The 15,530-nt window shown below is 42.0% G+C and overlaps 1 protein-coding gene across 2 annotated transcripts in view; it reads right to left on the bottom strand.

Moving 5' to 3' along the window:
- Positions 1-9,335: 9,335 nt before the first annotated feature.
- SPPL2A (signal peptide peptidase like 2A) overlaps positions 9,336-15,530 on the bottom strand; it is a 121,001-nt gene continuing 114,806 nt past the window's right edge. For both annotated transcript variants that reach the window (XM_075345827.1, XM_075345828.1), the window contains one exon: positions 9,336-14,760. In XM_075345827.1, coding sequence (XP_075201942.1) covers positions 14,695-14,760 — 66 coding nt within the window. In that variant the 3' untranslated portion in view covers positions 9,336-14,694. The remainder of the gene's footprint in view (positions 14,761-15,530) is intronic.

Genomic DNA, 15,530 nt, shown 5'->3' with positions numbered 1-15,530 from the left:
GACAAAGGGTGACGCGATACAAAATTTAACCGCTAGATATGCCCCCTGCATGCCCAATCAGAACGCAGTATTGGCCACCAATCAGAGCGGAGACTGTGGAAAAGGCGACGCCCGCCCGGCCGCCTAATCAGAACGCAGTATTGGCCACCAATGAAAGCGGAGGGGGTATGGAAAAGGCGACGCAAATGCACGCCTACGTGGCTCACAGCATTTCACTACGCCCCTAATGGGATTGGAATCGTTAACATAGTTGCTGTGTGACAGGGTCCCAACGATTTGAAAGATCGTTATACGGGACGCATGCTCGTTCCTAAAGTTGTTACGTGGGACACCCAACATGCGATTTTAACGACTCATAAACGATCCAGAAAGTGTGACGTAGTAGCGATCTCGTTCACGATCTTGTTATGTGTGACTGGACATTTAGGCTGCTTTCACGCTACGTTTTTTTAACATCCGTCATGAACGTTTTTTAACGCAAAAACGGATCCAGTGCAAATGCATTTTCATTTCAATGCATTTGCAACGGACTCGCGTCAACATGTGTTCACCTGCTTTTGCGTGCGTTACAGTGAGGATCCAGCGACTTGCAGTTTTTTAACTTTTTTCAAAAACGCTACTTGTAGCATTTTTGAGCCGCGTCCAAATACTCCAAATTGCTGGATCCTGACTAAACAGCATGCAAACGCATGTGAATGCTAGCATGCTGATAGACAGGATCCTGCTTGCTCTACTGAGCATGCCCAGAAACCAGCCTCGTGTGATCAGTCTCTCTCTCCCCCTCCCAAGAGCGGAGGACGTTCATAACCATTGTAAATATTGGGTAACCGCGGGCTTAGTTACCTAATGTTTATCTTGGTTACGTGTGCAGGGAGCAGGCAGCCCTGCTCCTAGCAGCTGCAGACTCTCGTAACCAATGTAAATATCGGGTATCCAAGCAAGTTACCCGATGTTTACCTTGGTTATGTGTGCAGGGAGCAAGCTCCTAGCAGCTGCAGACGCTCGTAAACAATGTAAATATCGGGTATCCAAGCAAGTTACCCGATGTTTACCTTGGTTACAAGCCTCCGCAGCTGTCAGATGTCGGCTCCCAGTCTTTAACGTTCAGTTCCCCTCACTCCCGATCACATGACTCCAATGCCCGCCCATAAACTTAAAGTGACAGGATCCTGCAAAATAACACATGCGTTTGCATGCGTTTTTCTTTGCAAAAACAGGATCCGCTTTTGCAGCAAAAAAACATTCATGACGCATGCTAAAAAAACCGTAGTGTGAAAGCAGCCTTAGGCAACTTCCAGAAACTGTCAGCGGTGCGAGCTTCAAAGAAATGGTGCTCTGAGTCGGCTATCAGCTCAATGACAATCCGAGATGTAATCTGCGCACGCGCCACCTCCGGGCTCCATTTTCCTTAAGTCCGCTGCTAGAAGATTAATGGGCTGGAGGCGGCACGTGCACAAATGTGATCTTGAGCAGAGAGCTCCATCTGTACACGCGCTGCCTCTGGGCACCATTATTTGAAGCCTGTACCGCTGTAATTTTCAGGATACCTCTGGGACACAGCCTGCCGCCTGCCCCAACACAGCGGCCCGCAGGCCCCAGCACAGCGTATATATGCCCCCCTTTCCTGAGCTCAATCCTGGCATATATGTCCCCTACCCAGGTATACATGTCTCTCATTCTGATATATATGTCCCCTTCTTGGTATATACTGTCCTCCATCCTGGTATGTATGTCATCAGACGCACATCCAGCTGAAGTAGGTGCTGGAGTTGGCAGGCCCCCCTGCAGCATGGGCCTGGTCACAATCTTCAAAACCACGATCATTATGCCCCTGCTGGTAATGGGGGCTCTGGGTGTCATTAATGTGAGGGGTGGCAGCAGATGGATGTGGCTCGCGATCCTCTCTCAGAGCTGAATATAGCTCTCAAGGTCAGAAAGGTTGGGGACTAGTGATAAGCGAGCTTACTTGCCCCTGCTCGTTAATCGGTTGAGCATCGTTGTTTAAAAATGCTTGAGCTTCCCATTGGCTTCCATTATACTCAGTACTCGAGCTGCGCCCAATGCTCAATTGAGTAACGAGCAGTGGAAAGCACATTTGCTCATCACTATTGGGGATCACTGACTTGGAGGCATGCCAGCTTTCCTACAATTACTATATTTTGTAGCCTTCTAATGACATAATTTGAAAGCGGTAGGTAATAAATGGAATCTGCTTAGGACAAAACTTTTACTTGGATGGTCTTTAAGAGAATATGCTTATCCTGCTTCTTAAACCTTCAGAGAAAGACTTGTTGCCACTCTTTGCTTCATACAGTAGGTAAAGATCCTGAACAAGGACCCTCACTCCTCCCTAACTAACAAGGATCTGTAATCAGACTACATTGACCTGTTTAACCCCTTCATGACCAATAACGTACTGATATGTCATCGGTTGTGTCACTCCGCAGAATCCGGCGGCTAACCCGTAGTAATCCCCGCACGTCTGCTGATTTGATCATGGCGGCATCAGACGCCGTTCACATTACAGGTCTGGACACTCCACCCTATGGTTTCTCTGGTGCTTTTGAGCTACACAGGCATGCTTGGGTGTCGACCAGCTGTGGGCTCATTCATGATCAGGCTAGCAAGAGTTAACGTCTGCTAGCCTGCTTATTACTTCTGGCATCACATATTGTTGGAAGCCAATCACATTGACTCCCTTCCCATTTAAGATGGTGGAATCTGTCCTCTCATGCCGAAGATAATTTATTTCTGTGTGCTGTTGTGTCCCTGTCCTGCTGGTGATTGTATTGTTTTGTGCTTGGAGTTGTTGTTTCCTCCCTGATCTTATTTTCCTTCTTAGCTCTTATTGTCTTATACCTCTGTGTGAATGTGCTGTGAGATAGTTTTGGTTTCCCCTGTTTGTTTATTTCTGTTAGTTTAATCACACTCCTGTCCTAGCCATCCCCTGGGGTGGGGGAAAGGGGTATAAGATAAGGGCTAGTCAAGAGCAAGGCGAGGAAAGCGGCTCAGACATCCTCACCTTCAGAGGTAACTCTGTAATCAGTGATAGCTAGGGCCCCCAAGGCTGAGGGTCAGTATATGAGCCCCTGTTCCCTTTCCCCGTAGTCACCATGACAGTCTAGCATTGTTATGCATCAGAAGGAACCCAAGACCCACAGACCTATATATGGTCTCACAATCGGTGTGATGATCTCATCCCGGAACCTAATGGCAGTAAAGGTACCTCTGGCTAGCACAGAGGGCTGTGTGGCATTCCAAAGAAATGCCTCCCCTCACCATTATTGACCCACTGCCAAATCGGTCATGCTGGAGACTGTTGCAAGCAGAAAAGCGTTCTCCGGGGCGCCTCCAGACTCTGTCACGTGCTCAGTGTGAACCTTGTCTCCTCTGTGAAGAGCACAGGGCACCAATTTTGAATCTGCCAATCTTGGTGTTCTCTGAAAAATGCCAATCGCTTTGCCTTGTTTTGGGCTATAAGCACAACACTCACTTGTGGATGTCTGGACTTAATATCACCATCATGAAATGTTTCTGACAGTTTGAGCAGACACATGTATACTAGTGGCCTGCTGGAGATCATTTTGCAGCGCTCGGACACTGTTCTTCCTTGCACAAAGCAGGAGGTAGCGGTCTTGCTGCTGTGTTGCCCTCTTATGGCCCTCTCCACTTCTTCTGGTGTACTGGCTTGTCTCCTTGTATCTGCTCCTTGCTCTGGACGCTGCAATGGCAGACACAGCTAACCTTTTTGCCACAGCTCGCATTGATGTGCCATCCTGGATTAGCTGCACTACCTGAGCAACTTCTGTAGGTTGTAGACACTTCGTCATGCTGCCTTTAGGGGTGAGAGCAATGACAATATGCAAATGTGACCAAAACAACAGCCAAAAATAATGAGAAGAGAGATATGGTCTGTGGTCAGCACCTGCAGAGCCACAATCCTTTAGAGGTGTTGTCATGCCAATTGCTTATCATTTCTACCTGTTGTCTGTACCATTTGCCCAACAGTAGGAAAACGTGATTCACAATCAGTGTCGTTTCATAACTGGACATGTTGATTTCACAGAAGTGTGATAGACTTGGAGTTAAATAACACAATGTAAGGGTTTCCTTTATTTTTCGAGCAATGTACATTGCATCTCTTTGATCTATACTAATTTTTGTAGGTTTTACTGGATTCCAATTCACAACTAGGTATCCTACCACATTATAAAGAGAAGTGTTAATTTAAGTTGTTAAATTCAGCATTCACATTATGGTCACATATTTAATATGAACATATTGTATTTCGTATAATTTATCATTTTTATCTGTTCATGAATAATATTACTGAAAACAATTCAACTTTGTTAGAGTACATGATATGTGTAATCATTTAAATGGCGAGTCCAATTCCAACCTCATAGATCAAATAGTATCGCCAGTAAAACTTTGTTATCTGTATGATATAATGCAGTTGTTTTTAATGCTACATTTAGGTTTATCACTTTTTTTTGTATCACACGATATCTCTTTAAGTGAATCTATTAATTCATTCTTCATTCATTCATTATTCAACTGGTGGCAGAACCAGAACAAGATTCTATATATTCTACTCTTATGCATCATGATTAAGGCCTCCTTCACACGTCCATACAAAAAAACAAATGTTTTGCATGGTCCATGGTGTAGGTGCGTATGTGTGTCCGTGTGTGTGTGTGTGTGTGTGTGTGTGTGTGTGTGTGTGTGTGTGTGTGTGTGTGTGTGTTTCGTGTGCTAGCTAGCTGTGTGACATCTGGATAGCACATGGACAGCATGAACTTGTATATTTACCCATCTCTGGCGCTGCTGTCACACGTGCTTCCGGGTCAGCGTCTGTGCAGTGAATATTCATGAGCATAATGAGCGGACCCAAAATTAAAGGGAACCTGTCAGCAGAAATTTTGCACTAAACCTAAAAGATTCCCCTTCTGCAGCTCCTGGGCTGCATTCTGGAAAGGTTCCTATTGTTATTGTGCCCCCTTTTAGACCAAAATAAATACTTTATAAAGTGTTAACAAGATTTGCATACAAAAAGGTATTTGTACACGGGGGGCGGGCTGTCTGGTGTCCGTTATTCTGCCTCCTGCCGCTTTACGCCGTCCCCCATCGCTCAATTTCAATTCTGCTGACCAGATGAACGCACGTCACCTCTTACCAAGATGGGTAAGAGGTGACGTGGGTTCATCTGGCCAGTGCTTGCGCAGAATGGTGGAGGCAGAGGGGAAAGCGCGGGCACGAGATTATGGGCGGGTACTTGCTGATAACAATCACAGCGCCGCCCATAATCTCACGCCTGCGCAACACGTCACCAGCGGTCACACTGTGCACAGTGCTCAGTCCCGCGAGAGTGGCACGTCGCATGCGCGAGACCTCAGGAGCACTGGGAGGCGTCCTCAGGTAGATGGGGGACGGCGTAAAGTGGCAGGAGGCAGAATAATGGACACCAGACAGCCCGCCCCCGTGTATGATTAAGATTTGCATACAAAAAGGTAACATTTTATAAAGTATTTATTTTGGTCTAAAAGGGGGCACAATAACAATAGGAACCTTTCCAGAATGCAGCACAGGAGCTGCAGAGGGGGAATCTTTTAGGTTTATTGCAAAATTTCTGCTGACAGGTTCCCTTTAACTGTTACAGCAGCACTAAAGACAGAAGTATAAAAGTTTGTTGTTTTTTTTTTTTTTAAAGTGACATGTCTTTTCTCCAGTACTTATCAAACTGATGTCACACGGATCACATCAGTGTACAGTCCGTGTGACATCAGTGCTGCCGGCAGAAAATGGACATGTCGCTGTGTGCAACAAATGGACATGTGTGCTCCACACAAACGTGTGTGCAAACCCATTGAATTTAATGGGTCTACGTGAGTCCATGTCTCCGGTACGTGTGATAACGGATGTCACATGTACCGGAAACACGGACGTGTGCAGGAGGCCAAAGGGCGAGTGTTCACCTGAAATGTGTAGATGTGAGCATCATACCAACGCTACACAACCTGTCATCGTGACTTTTTATGTCCTGTGTACGAATCTTAATTTAATAAAAAAAAAATCTACTTTTGAAGCTGGACTACTTTTTTTTCCTACTTTCAGTCACATAGATAACTTATTTATAAACATAGACATGAATCATGCGAGGGATTATCCAAATTAAGCATTTATTAAATCACAACAGTTTTAGTTCAAAATATTACAAATAACATTTCAGTTAATTCGACTAGTTTAGTATTAAAGTTGGCAACAAACAGTTATAAAACACAAAAAAAGTCGATTAGATTATCAAAAGTATCTTTATAAGTCATAGCTGTACCAAAAGGTATAAAAATGCAGACAAGATCTACAAAGTTCTTGTCAGAGTCTTGTATTTACACCATACTTTGCTGACATGTACATATACATAACTACAGAAGAACCAGACAGGATGAAGCACTTGTGGACAGATTGTGTGGTCATCTCCTGAGGCGTCACACACTGTTCTATCATTTATATCTGCAATCAGAGGTTATTAGTACTGGAAGATGTATCCTAATTAAAATTCACAAAATCTGATGTTCTCCAGCACGGTACAACATAGGAGGACGATCGTATGCTGACTAATACATGCAAATGTGTAATCGTATGTGCCAAAAGTGAAAACTGAAACACTGCAGCCATAGTCGAAGGGGGCAAAATAAATGTAAAACAAAGATTTGTGCTATGTATCCTATATATAATATAAAATAAACACAGCAGCACAAAAGGTGGGACAACTGTGCAAAGCTACAACTTAACTATTCGGATGGAGCTGTTGTCATCCTTCATCGTGAATATAATCTGGAGCTTTCAAAAAAACTTCAAGCTCACAATTGAGATATATATATATATATATATATATATATATATACATATATATACATACATATATATACATATATACATACATATACACACATACTGTATATATATATATATATATATAATTTACATATACATATATAGTGTATATATATATATACACACACGCACACACACACTGTGTGTGTGTATATATATATATATATATATATATATATATATATATATATATATATATACACATATGCATATATCTCCAATATTTAGACAGTAAAGAATGGCTACTGTCAGATTAGATGTGAAAATTAGATAGTTGCACCAAACAACTACAGCATAAAGGGTTCGTGCATTGATGAGGTACAGTGGGGAAAAAAAAAGTATTTAGTCAGCAAACAATTGTGCAAGTTCTTCCACTTAAAAAGATGAGAGAGGCCTGTAATTGACATCATAGGTAGACCACAACTACGAGAGACAAAATGAGGTGAAAAAAAAAAAATGACCTTGTCTGATTTGGCAAGATTGTATTTGCAAATTATGGTGGAAAATAAGTAGTCACCTAAAAACGTAAGATTTCTGTCTCTCATAGACCTGTAACTTCTTCCTTAAGAGGCTCCTCTGTCCTCCACTCATTACCTGTACTAATGGCGCCCTTTTGAACTTATCAGTATAAAATACACCTGTCCACAACCTCAAACAGTCACACTCCAAACTCCACTATGGTGAAGACCAAAGAGCTGTCCAAGGACACCAGAAACAAAAATTGTAGCCCTGCACCAGGTTGGGAAGGCTGAATCTGCAATAGGCAAGCAGCTTGGTGTGATGAAATAAACTGTGGGAGCAATAAGAAAATGGAAAACATACAAGACAACTGATAATCTCCCTTGATCTGGGGCTCCACCTAAGATCTCAACCTGTGGGGTCAAAATGATCACAAGAACGGTGAGCAAAAATCCCAGAACCACACGGAGGGACCTAGTGAATGACCTGCATAGAGCTGGGATCACCATAACAAATATTACCATCAGTAACACACTACACCACCAGGGACTCAGATCCTGCAGAGCCAGATGTGGTCCCCTGCTTAAGCCAGTACATATCCGGGTCCATCTGAAGTTTGTTAGAGAGCATTTGGATTATCCAGAAGAGTATTGGGAGAATGTCATATGGGTCTGATGAAAACAAAGCAGAACGGTTTGGTAGAAACACAACTCGTCGTGTTTGGAGGAGACAGAATGCTGAGTTGCATCCAAAGAACACCATACCTACTGTTTCTCTGCAAAGGGACCAGGACGACTGATCTGTGTACATGAAAGAATGAATGGAGCCATGTGTCATGAGATTTTAAGAGCAAACCTCCTTCCATCGGCAAGGGCATTCTATGGGGCATCTTCATTGAAGATGAAACATGGCTGGGTCTTTCAGCATGATAATGATCCCAAGCACACCGCCAGGGCAATGAAGGAGTGGCTTCGTAAGAAGCATATGAAGGTCCTGGAGTGGCCTAGCCAGTCTCCAGATCTCAACCCCATAGAAAACCTTTGGAGGGAGTTGAAAGTCCATGTTTCCCAGCTACAGGCCCAAAACATCACTGCTCTAGAGGAGATCTACATGGAGGAATGGGCCAACATACCACCAACAGTGTGTGCCAACCTTATAAAGTCTTACAAAAAAAAGTTTCACCAGTCATTGTAACAAAGGATATATAACAAAATATTGAGATGAACTTTTGTTATTGACCAAATACTTATGTTGCACCCTAATTCGCAACTAAAATCTTGCCAAATCAGACAAGGTGATTTTCTGGATTTATTTTCTCATTTTATCTGTCATAGTTGTGGTCTACCTATGATGTCAATTACAGGCCTCTCTCATATTTATAAGTGGGAGAACTTGCACAATTGGTGGCTGACTAAATACTTATTTTTCCCCCACTGTAACAGCAACTTGACTGTAATAACTTCAATAACCCAAATTGGTAGATGGGTGGTCTTCTGCTGCAGGTTAGTGCTCTTGGTGACTGAAGAGGTCATACAGATCATCCATTTTTCATAATTCACTTGAAGCTAACACATAGTAAGTTCTGCATGTCAAATGTACTGTATGGAACAGGAACCAGTCAGTTAGATATTGTATCTCAATATATCCAAAAAGAGTTGTTAGTAGCTTTTTGTTTGTCACAAGCCCCTCAGATTCAATAAGAACAAAGTTGCAATTACAATTGTAAAAAATGTAATGGAATAAATACACATTGTCAATTTTTATGCTTAATTTTGGTAAAAAGTAGTGATTAGCGAGCACTACCATGCTCGGGTGCTCAGTGCAAGTAACGAGCAGTTGGATGCTCAGCTGGGCGCAACTCAAGTACCTGAGTATAATGGAAGTCAATGGGGAATCCAAGCATTTTTCAGGGAAATGTTCTGGAAAAATGCTTGTGTTCCCCATTGATTTCCATTATACTCGGGTACTCAACCCGTGCCCATCCGAGCACTAACTGCTTGTTACGAGTACTGGGAACCCGAGTGTGGTACTGCTTGCTCATCACTAGTAAAAAGTAAATCAAATCAAAACAGAACGGTAGAAATTTATAATTTAAAAAAATGATTGACTTTAAATAATTAAGAACAATCATCCAACTATATAAGCAAATTGTGTTTCACCTTTGTCACAAAGGAAAAAGGTCTTGAGTCATATGCATTATGCACAGCAGAGCACACGGAAAAGCAGGTGGAGATATATTTTATAATGAACCAAAGCAGATATTGTAAGTCAGTTTTGCACTTGAGCGCATTCACACCCCATTCCTGCTCACAGGGCACCTGGCTTCTGAGCCTTCTCAGATCTGGTTAGGTGGTCTTGGGCAATATAGCCATTTCTAGTAATGACAAGGAAAGCTACAGTTCACATAGGTGATCCATACGGAGCTTAAAAAGAGTAACAATCGTTCATTTTTATTTCATAAATCAATAGTAAAAATAAATAAGCACATTTTTTTGCAATATATTTTCCAAAAAAAAACCCCTCTCTCTCTGAGCTGATCGTTCATTCCCAATTCACGGGTGAAATCTGTCTTCCGTTTAGACAGATGTTCCCATTACTGAGATGAGATGACAATTGGTGCTTATAAAATTATATGGAGGGAAGAGATAGAGACAGACGCTGACATTCTGCTTCAAGATCTTGTGACATCAATTACAGTTTACATAGAACACAATGAGCACCAACTGTCATCTCTCTCACTAATGGAAAAGTCTGTATTCTCTGAAGACACATTTTACTACTGAAGTGAAATCTTTGAGAATGAACGATCAGTCTAGGAGGAGAAAGAAGCAGAATTTTCTGATAGAATATATTACAAAGTTTCTTATTTTCACATGTACTATTGCTTTATGGGGAAAAATGTAAATGACGGTTCCGGTTTGACTGCTCATGAAAGTAAGAAAGACACATTCCAGTGCTCTATATATATATGCATGGAAAACAGATGGAAACACCTTGGTTTTTCAACTTCATTGCTCCTTCCATCTTGTCAGTTATCATTGCAAAGTCATTACCCTGTAACCAAACTTACATCTTAATAAGGATCTCTATGTTTAAGGGGCCTCTGTCAGCACAGAATGACTGTGCAAACAAAGTACAGGCTCTCGAGGCATCATGGCGGGGCTAATGATCTATGTGAACCTTCCCGCCTGCTTGGTTTTCCTCTACACCCTACTCTAGCACTATGAAGTCACAGCTGGCAATCATAGAAGGGGGGGTGGAGATACGGGAAAACCAGGCAGGTGAGAAGGTGCACTTAAAAGTTTTCAGTCCCGCCATGAGGCCTCGAGACCTGTACTTGATTTGATGAGTCATTCTGTGCTGACTGAGGCCCTTTAATATGTCAGTAAACTGCAGTTTCAGCATTTATTATAAAGCAGAATTGCGGATGGGCTTGCCTCCTTTTGAGGTTACACAGAGGAGAGATTCCCTGCTTGAGTCCCCATTATTAGGGTACGTGCACACATTGTTTTCAGCGTGGATTTGGTGCGTAAAGTAGTGTTTCCCAGAACCAGCAATGTGAATGAGATTTCTCAAGCCTCATGCACACATTGCATATATTTTTCCATGCAGATTTGCAGCAGATTCTGCAGCATTTCAGATTTCACCCCTACTAATGAGTGAGGGAAAAATACGCAATAAAAATTCATGTAAAAATTGCAAAAAAAATGCATGTATTTTACAGAGTGTTTCTTGCATTTTTCCTCCAATTTTCTCCTGCAATCACTAATCGTGCAGTCTTAGGCGGGCTTTGCACACTATGATATCGCAGGTGCGATGTCGGTGGGGTCAAATTGAAAGTGACGCACATCCGGCATCGCATGCGACATCGTAGTGTGTAAAGACTCGATGATACGATTAACGAGCGCAAAAGCGTCGTAATACTATCATCAGTGCAGCGTCGGCGTAATCCATGATTACGCTGACGCGACAGTCCGATGTTGTTCCTCGCTCCTGCGGCAGCACACATCGCTGTGTGCGAAGCCGCAGGAGCGAGGAACATCTCCTACCGGCGTCACTGCGGCTTCCGTAGGATATGCGGAAGGAAGGAGATGGGCGGGATGTTTACATCCCACTCATCTCCGCCCCTCCGCTCCGATTGGCCGCCTGGCGTGTGACGTCGCTATGACGCCGCACGACCCGCCCCCTTAACAAGGAGGCGGGTCGCCGGCTAGAGCGACGGTCGCAGGACAGGTGAGTCCATGTGAAGCTGCCGTAGCGATAATGTTCGCTACGGCAGCTATCACAAGGAAATCGCTGCTGCGACGGGGGCGGGCACTATCGCGCTCGGCATCGCAGCATCGGCCTGCGATGTCGCAGCGTGCAAAGTACCCCTTAGTTGTATTATGTAGCTGCTCAGCGGGAACATTGCAATGATAAGGCAATTTTACCCCCAATAGCGACAAATGTACTTCCAGCAGGGATACGAGCATAACCTGAAAAGGGGTTTACCAAAATTAATAACAGATTTCATAGATAACAAATCTAATCAATATTGGCAACATTAGTAAACATTTTCTCATACAAATGTAAAGGTGCTTTTCAATCTGTCCAGACTAGAGAGCTGTAGGTGAGTCCCCCATGACCAGCCGCTGTCACACTCTCTAGCACATAAACATACCTAAAAGACAAGTCACAATCATAATGTAGTTTATAATAACAACAAGTTACAGCAATCTGCCCGCATGATGAAGGAAACCGATCACGGCACAACTGTTTATGTACAAATATATACATACATGTACATTATAGTGCATTCTAGTTGGTTAAAGAAGACCTGCCAACACATCAGACATGTGTATGAAATATCAATTCTGGAGCATCTGGTCTTAATCCATTATTGACCACCAATACGACCTAAAACTGACCTGAGATAAGTGAATAGCATCCCCCGATGAGTAAAAATGGAGCTGCTGTGAGCTGTACACTACAGCCGACACCCTGTTGCATCAGTCACGATCGGTGTTGGCACCGACCATGGTCATTTATCCCCTTAAATGCTGCTGTCAATAGTGACAATGGCATCTAGACAGAAGTGTGTGGGGACTCATTCTTTAACCCCTTCGGCACCCTGAGATTATGATTGCGAGGTCCTGATGGCTGCCATGACAATTCACAGCCAAATAATGGCCTCGAATCTGCCGGCTATAGTGACCTGTTCAGAAGTTAGCAACACTTAGGTGGGAAAAAATAACATTTTTCCTTTCCTGTCATGTCACTTGGCATTAATTCCTGGAAAGCACCTGAAGGGTTAAAAACTGACAGCAGTGATGAATATGTTGAGGGCTCCTTTTTTTTTTTTTTTTTTTTCAAATGGCATCACTTTTGGGGGTTTTCCAATATATAAGTCTCCCCAAAGTCACTACAAAACTAAATAAGTGCCTAAAAAATAAGTTTTGTAATATTCATAAAAAAAACAAAAAAAAACATTGCTGCCATAATTTTATAGTCTCTGACATCCTAAAAAAATAAAAGATTTTTTTACAGATGGTGCTGATGTAAAGCAGACACAAGGTAAATATTATTTAGTAACTATTTTGTGTGGTGTGACTATCCAGATTAAAGGGATAATCATTCAAAAATTGCTCACTTTTAGAAATTTGTCAAATTGTTGATTTTTTTTTTTTTTTTAAAATAAATGCAACACATTTCAACCTAAATTTTCCATTATCATAAAATGTGTCGCGAAAAAAAAAATGTCAAAATCACTGGGATATGTTGAAACATTCCAGAATTATTGCCACGTAAATTTACATGTAAGATGTGAAAAATTTGGGCTGGTCACTAAGGGATTAAAACTCTGCATTGTGTTGTTCCTCTGTTCTTACGCCTCAAAATGCAGGAATAAATGAATACCTTGTGTAAAAAAAACTAGCAACACAGTCTAGATGGGTGCAAAACTCCTCCAAAAGATGCAGGCTTGGTATTCTATCTTCTAATGACAAAAATCCAAAGATTAAAGACGCAGATCCAACCCGGTGAGGAAAGTTTAAAGAATCCTTAAGTCAACTAGGTGTTTCCATTTGGACGTTTTACGTACACGGTCACTGTCCAACCATTGTCGTCATTGACCGCTTAACCGGGGAAGCACCAGTTATTAATTTATTCATTAATTTCTAGGAGGAACGGCACAAGTACTAAGAAAAGATTATTGAGCATTATTATTATTATTATTGGGAATACAAGTGAGTTAACGGAAATCTGTCAGCAGGTTTTTGCTACCTCTTCTGAGAGCAGCATGATGTAGGCAAAGAGATTCTGAATCCAACAATGTATTACTGAGATTACTGGCTGCAGCCATTCTGACACAATCAGAATTTTTAGATTTAGTCATGTAATAGGGCTGAGAAAGCTTCCCTGCCTACACCAGGCTCTCTATTGAGATTGTACATTGACAGTGAGGTGTCAATCAGAGAAGGGGGCGTGCCAGACTGCCATGCGTGTGACTTTGTAGTCCGAGCAATAAGGTCCTAATTTAGCAAATAAACAAAAGATCAGACTGTAACCAGACAGGCATCCCTGAATTGTCTGTGTTATCCCTTGCAGCATGCTGGCTTCAGTTTACATAGCGAAAACCTGCTGACAGATTCCCTTTTACAGACATGTCAGAAAAGCTGGCAGGTCCTCTGTACAATGTACAAGACAATGAGACAGATTTACAGAAGTTTATTTCTTAGGTATCAAAACGTCATACATTCTGCTACAGTTTATTTATACTCAATCACTCATCTCCTTTGATCAGTGCTGCAGAAGACTAGACCGAGTGAGATCTATAAAGTTTTCTGTAGGAGTCCATGGCAAAGCCCCTAGGCTGAATGATGGAGACTGCGGGCACACTCGGCATTTCTGCAGTTAATGCACAGGAGTGGTGAAAGGCAGCAGAATATGGCAGATATCATACCATCAAGTCAGTCTCATCTGATTTTACATTATTTATATATATATATATATATATATATATATATATATATATATATATATATATATATATATATATATATATATTATTTTTTTTTTTACTAATCACGAGGCACAATTTAAGAACTACAGGTCCAACACCAGAGATGAAGAGGCAGAAATGTAATTATCTTTTATAGTGCATAGATCTTTCAAATAAGGCACGATTAAATGGAATAATAAGAATTACATTCCTCCTCTGATTTATATATATATAATAAAAATATCTAGAAAATACTTTAGATTACATTTTGCAATGGTAAAATATGAGGAAAAACTGTAAAACCAAGCAGAAATTTTGATTTTTCATTATAAAATCGAATTGTGCACAGCGTAATGGTTACGTCATGGCTCGTCTTCGCCTCGTATAATGTTCTCTTCGCTGACAGTGTTGTCCACTTGCTCCATTATCTATATTAGGCAGAAGAAAGAAGACATTTTTAGTAAGTGTGATAAGTTAAAAAAAATAGAGGTAAAAAGAAGATCTGCCAATGTCATCTGTGTGGCTTTCACATATTTAAAAGGGAACAAGTCAGGCGATTCATCCAGCTCAAACCATGGGCAGCATGAATTGCAGCCTGGCTGCAGGAATACTTTGAATGTCCGTTCAGAGACAGCGCTGGATTAGTCTGATCTCCAGCGATGGTCCCTGGTCGGCTCTTCCCAGCACTGATAGAGGTGACTGATAAGTTTCGCTTTCCTTCACAAGCACAGACCTGTAAATCGCTTCTTGCAGTGCTGGGAAGAGGCAGCCAGGAACAGAGACTGATTACTCTGGTTCCTATGACTTTGCCATCATATAAAACCATATGCATAGATGCATGTATGACTTGCCTGCAATCTAGTTGACTTGCAGACAAGTCACACAAATGTTTGGGTCACTTGACTTGTCTGGGACTTGATGTCATGCCACATACCGGTAGCTAAATTACACGTTTTAAGGTCCCCATACACATTGGATGAAAGTCAGCTAAACTCACTGATTTTGGTAATTGTGGCTGACCATCTAATGTGTATGGGGCCTCCTGATTCTCCCCCAATACATAAAGGGAAGGAACAACCACAAGACACTGCAATGCCCGATACTTTTGCTTTCAGTTTGCTTTCTTCTCTTTCCCTGATGAAAGGAAATTAATGCTCTGATGAGCAATGGAGAGTCGTTAGAGATTGGTGTTTACAAT

The sequence above is a fragment of the Anomaloglossus baeobatrachus genome, chromosome 4, assembly GCF_048569485.1.
Source record: "Anomaloglossus baeobatrachus isolate aAnoBae1 chromosome 4, aAnoBae1.hap1, whole genome shotgun sequence".
Lineage (NCBI taxonomy): Eukaryota > Metazoa > Chordata > Amphibia > Anura > Aromobatidae > Anomaloglossus > Anomaloglossus baeobatrachus.
Note: the sequence above shows the minus strand (reverse complement) of the source record. Positions and strands in the feature narration are given on the sequence as shown.